General features: G+C 47.3%; 1 protein-coding gene across 2 annotated transcripts in view; it reads right to left on the minus strand.

Moving 5' to 3' along the window:
- Positions 1–5000, minus strand: part of trpm4a (transient receptor potential cation channel, subfamily M, member 4a) — a 42213-nt gene that overhangs the window by 20327 nt on the left and 16886 nt on the right. For both annotated transcript variants that reach the window (XM_053676785.1, XM_053676782.1), the window contains exons 5-8: positions 4883–5000; positions 4472–4649; positions 1573–1637; positions 601–825 (exon numbers count right to left, since the gene is read on the minus strand). The exon at positions 4883–5000 is cut by the window's right edge and continues 46 nt beyond it. In XM_053676785.1, coding sequence (XP_053532760.1) covers positions 601–825; positions 1573–1637; positions 4472–4649; positions 4883–5000 — 586 coding nt within the window. The remainder of the gene's footprint in view (positions 1–600; positions 826–1572; positions 1638–4471; positions 4650–4882) is intronic.

The raw sequence follows: 5000 nt of genomic DNA on the forward strand, positions 1-5000 counted from the left end.
CAGAGAGAGAGACAGACAGACAGGCAGGCAGAGACAGACAGACAGGCAGGCAGAGGCAGACAGACAGGCAGAGACAGACAGACAGGCAGAGAGACAGACAAAGACAGACAGGGACAGACAGAGACAAACAGACAGAGGCAGACAGACAGGCAGAGACAGACAGACAGAGAGACAGACAAAGACAGACAGGGACAGACAGAGACAAACAGGCAGAGACAGACAGACAGGCAGAGAGACAGACAAAGACAGACAGGGACAGACAGAGACAAACAGACAGAGGCAGACAGACAGGCAGAGACAGACAGACAGGCAGAGACAGACAGACAGGCAGGCAGAGACAGACAGACAGGCAGGCAGAGACAGACAGACAGACAGGCAGAGACAGACAGACAGACAGACAGACAGGCAGAGACAGACAGACAGGCAGAGACAGACAGACAGGCAGGCAGAGACAGACAGACAGGCAGGCAGAGACAGACAGACAGGCAGACAGACAGACAGGCAGAGACAGACAGGCAGACAGACAGGCTTTGATTATAAAATCCCTGAGTGATTTATTCATTTAGAATCTGAAAGACAGAAAGATCTTTTCTCTCTCGCCTGGTCCACCAGCTTCTCCAGCGTTTTCTCCGAGGGGAAATATCTCTTGATGATCTCTCGCACTCGGTCTCTGAGCTCGGGGTTGGAGCCATCTTTACCCTCCTCGTCCACAGGGGACGCCGATCGGCTCAGGTCATTCAGCAGCTCCGTGATCATGTCCGCCGCAGGACCCGAACCGTTCAACACCAGCCAGGGCGTGGCCTTCTTCAGAGACATGTCCATCCTCTGAGGACACACAAACTTCTCTTAGCCACTTAGCATGAGGACTCGTACAGACGAGTTCAGAGAGAGAGCGAGAGAGAGTGTGTGCGCGCGAGAGAGAGAGACAGATACAAAGAAACAGACAGAGATACAGATTCAGAGAGACTGCCACACAGAGGCAGAGACAGACACGGAGAGAGACAGACAGACAGAAGCAGAGACAAGCAGACAGAGACAGACATACAGATAGGTAGATGGAGAAAGACAGACCGAGAGAGAGAGACAGATGGACATGCACAGAGACAAACAGGCAGTCAAATAGACAGACAGACAGACAGACAGACAGACAGACAGACAGACAGACAGACACCTCCAAAACAGTGAGGGAAGGAGTTTGTTTTTAACACTAAATATTTGAATAATAAACACCGAAACACGTTTCTGCAGCCGAGTCCCAAAGACATCAATTACACTTTCAAACCCGCCGTAATGGGCCGTACCATTCCTCAGACTCCGCCCACTCCTTACATATTTCACTATTAACGTTTCAGTTGATACAGATCACACGCAGAACACAGATCACCTTTGATATTTTCCCCCACAGATGGAAGTCTGCAGTTTCAGTGGATTTACACGAACGAGTCTGTAGTCTGGTTTAATAACCTACAGAACGACGTCATCATCATCATCAGTTTTCTTCCCCACTGTTTACAGTCACACGTCTACTTTAAAGCAGGGACGAGCAGAAACCAGTAATCACGCTTAACACACCTTCAGCACAGACGCATCCCCAGAGATCAGCATGCACAACACGGGGATCTCGATATTCCCGCTGCCTGAGGAGGAGGAAGAAGAACACAGAATATTATTCACTGTATCACACTCACACGTTCAGTGCGGCATGCTACCCCGGAGGAAATACTCTTCCATGACACGCAAAACGCCAACACTGAGCACGTGTGGGAGGAAACGCTGCTTTAAATAAATGAATGAAGTCGTGCTCTGTGAACGTTAAAGACAGATAAAGTCGGATTTTTCTGAAGTTAATGGACAAACCCGTCAGCAGCCTACAGCTCATTAAAACCGTGCTTTATTAATCCTTCAAAGTGATGACACTAAAAAGCAAGGACTTATTTATACCTGCACGCCTTTGGCAGGTTATAGAGTAAATAGAGTGTGAAGAGAGACAAATGATCGTTTATTCTACAAAAACATTCCACAATGGCCTGGACAGGTTTGTTAGAACCCCTAGAAACGATGAGAAATAACTGGATTATAACGATATTTCACACACGTCTTCAGTCTGGTAATCAGTCATTCAGCCTGTTTAAACCGCAGTGACTGCTGATCGGTCTCATCGTGTGCATCAGACCGAACACGGATCAGACAAAGCACAGGAGAGAGTAGTCTGAGGAGATCAGGAAGAACATGACAGACAAGCATGTTAAAGGTAATGACTATAACCCCATCTCCAAGCAGCTTGATGCTCCTGATGCTCCTGATGCTCCTGATGTTCCTGATGTTCCTGATGTTCCTGATGCTCCTGATGCTCCTGATGTTCCTGATGTTCCTGATGCTCCTGATGTTCCTGATGTTCCTGATGCTCCTGATGCTCCTGATGTTCCTGATGTTCCTGATGTTCTTGATGCTCCTGATGCTCCTGATGTTCCTGATGCTCCTGATGCTCCTGATGTTCCTGATGTTCCTGATGTTCCTGATGCTCCAGCTTCAGGTTCTTCTTTTTTTCGTGGAAGGGTACTGACAAATTCGTCCAAGACTGTAAATCGTGATCAGATCTTTTTTAACTTCTTCTTCCAGTGCCATCAGGTCTGTCGGTGACTGCGTTTACACGGACAGCAGTAATGTAATTATTGGCCTTACTCTGAGTAAGATAATATTGTGATTAAGGTGTTTACATGAGTCGCTTTTAGAATACTCCTGTCATGTTCCCGTTTTACACGTTATAGAACATAATTAGATGAACAGCCCGCGTCATTACGTCACCGCGCCGCGTCGTCCGACGTCCCTCCAGAATTTCACGCATCAACATACAGTTCGGATTCGTTATGGGACCGTGTACAGTTCTGGGTGTTTTTATTTATTTATTTTTTTACGAACGCTTTAAGTGCAGTTAATTATTTGTCATGCTGTACGTGTTAATAGACGACTGCTTGAAGCCGTGGGCTGCGTCTCTAACCGCGTACTTACCGTCTATATAGTAGCCGCGATACATGTATTTTTCCCCACTACAGGCCTATAGTAGGGAAGTGTGCGGTTTGGGACGCGGCCGAACTCTCGTTCGCCGTAAAACATAAATCTGCCGTGTGTGATCGTGTCCTGTCGCAAAATGCGGTGAAAACTCTCACACGACGTTCATAATGTGATTCAGGTGTTTACATGTCTGTAATACACGTCCATAATGCGACTAAAAGAGCAGTACTCCACCTGTCTTAATTAGATTATTGCTTACTTCGATTATGACCTTAATCAGACTAAGGTCAGTAAAAATGGCTGTTTACGTGGTAGTTTCTTAATCAGAGTATGGTCTTATGCGGATTAAGAGTGGATTAATGTTGTCCATGTAAACGCAGCCAGTAAAACGTCTCACACATTCCTCACACTTCCGTTTATAAACAGGAGACCAGACGGATGAGGACCACTGCGCATGGTGACCTCCGGAGGTCCCGCCCTTCCTCTACATCGTTTTTCCTTTTGCTCATGTTTACGTTATATTTTTAATGAGAGAATTAAAGGAAGTGAGCGGTTTGCTGTGTCAGTCTGAGCAGGATGTACTGATTACACGGAGATAAGGGAAAGAAAGGACTTTAATATCGGGTCTTTGGTTCTCAGCTCGGTTCCTGGAACCCTGTACTTTTATGGGGGGAAATGGTTCAAGGGTTCTTTAAGAGTTCAGTGAATAATTAAAACTCTGTGTGTGTGAGTGTGTGTGTGTGTGTGTGTGTGTGTGTGTGTGTGTGTGTGTGAGTGTGAGTGTGTGTGAGAGAGGTCTGTACATCATTTTGAACAGATGATTTGATATGAACAGGTGGAATTATTGACTCAAACTCTGCACTTGTTTAAGATTAGATTTGAGTAAAACGTTAAAGAAGCGGGAGTTACCGTAATCATGAGGTTATGAAAACTGTGTGGAGAAAGAAAAAAAGAAGTGATCTGTGAGATGTAGCCTTGGTCAGGATTTAATAAGTCCAACAATGATGTCAGATCACATGGTGTGAGAGGAAACGCTGTGGTGGACACGATCCTGGAATAAATCTGCGTAAGAGGAAAAAACAAACCCTGTATTCCAAAAATAATCAGGTCGAGAGGAAGAAAAACCCGGGGATTGTTCTGCTGTTTCGGTCAGAAACACGGACTCCATCCTCGCGCCGTCATGTTCACACCTCGGGTTAACGGGGTAAAGCTGACTGAAAGAGGACGCTGATATTCGGGAACACCGTGACCATGAAGGCGTGAACTCGGTCTGGAACAATGTTTAGGTAGGTGGTACGTGTCAAAGAAACATCCACGTAAAACCCAAGCAGAACACCGCCCAGAGCATCTCGCTGCCTCCACCAGCTCGCCTTCTTCCCATAGTGCATCCTGGTGCCGTCTCTTCCACAGGTAACACACACACACACACACACACACACACTCAGCTCGTTTCTCTCACCCCAGATCCCAGTGCGCTGATGGGAGATGAATTTCTCCAGGTTGGTGATGAAGCTCGTCTCTCCACCTCGCCGGCCGGCGCTCCCATCATCCACCAGGAGGAAGGCCTGATAGTTACTGTCCAGGAAACACGAGTCCTGGGACGTATTCTGAACGTAATATCTGGCTGGGAAGCTGCCCTGAGAGACGAACCAGCGGGATACGGGTCAGTTAGTGTGTTAGAGAGGCGTGTACACGTGTGTATTTAAGCCTTTATAAATGACTCATGAGTCAATATGACTCGTCCCGCTCCGGCTCTTATGAATGGATGCAACAGTTCACACACATTACAGCGCATTTCAGTGGAATGAGTAACTATTTGTGGGCAACAGACGACTGAGTGATCCTCAGGTCTGTTCAAACATTTCTGCACCTCCGCCTTGACGAGCTGCTGGCGGTTTTCCACCAGTCCCCAGGGGGTCACGCCCAGAGCGACCAGTTTGGATTGGGACGCAGCTGCAGCTCCGTGATCCCTCACCGCCTCGCCGACA

This window comes from Ictalurus punctatus, chromosome 2, assembly GCF_001660625.3.
Source record: "Ictalurus punctatus breed USDA103 chromosome 2, Coco_2.0, whole genome shotgun sequence".
Taxonomy (NCBI): Eukaryota; Metazoa; Chordata; class Actinopteri; order Siluriformes; family Ictaluridae; genus Ictalurus; species Ictalurus punctatus.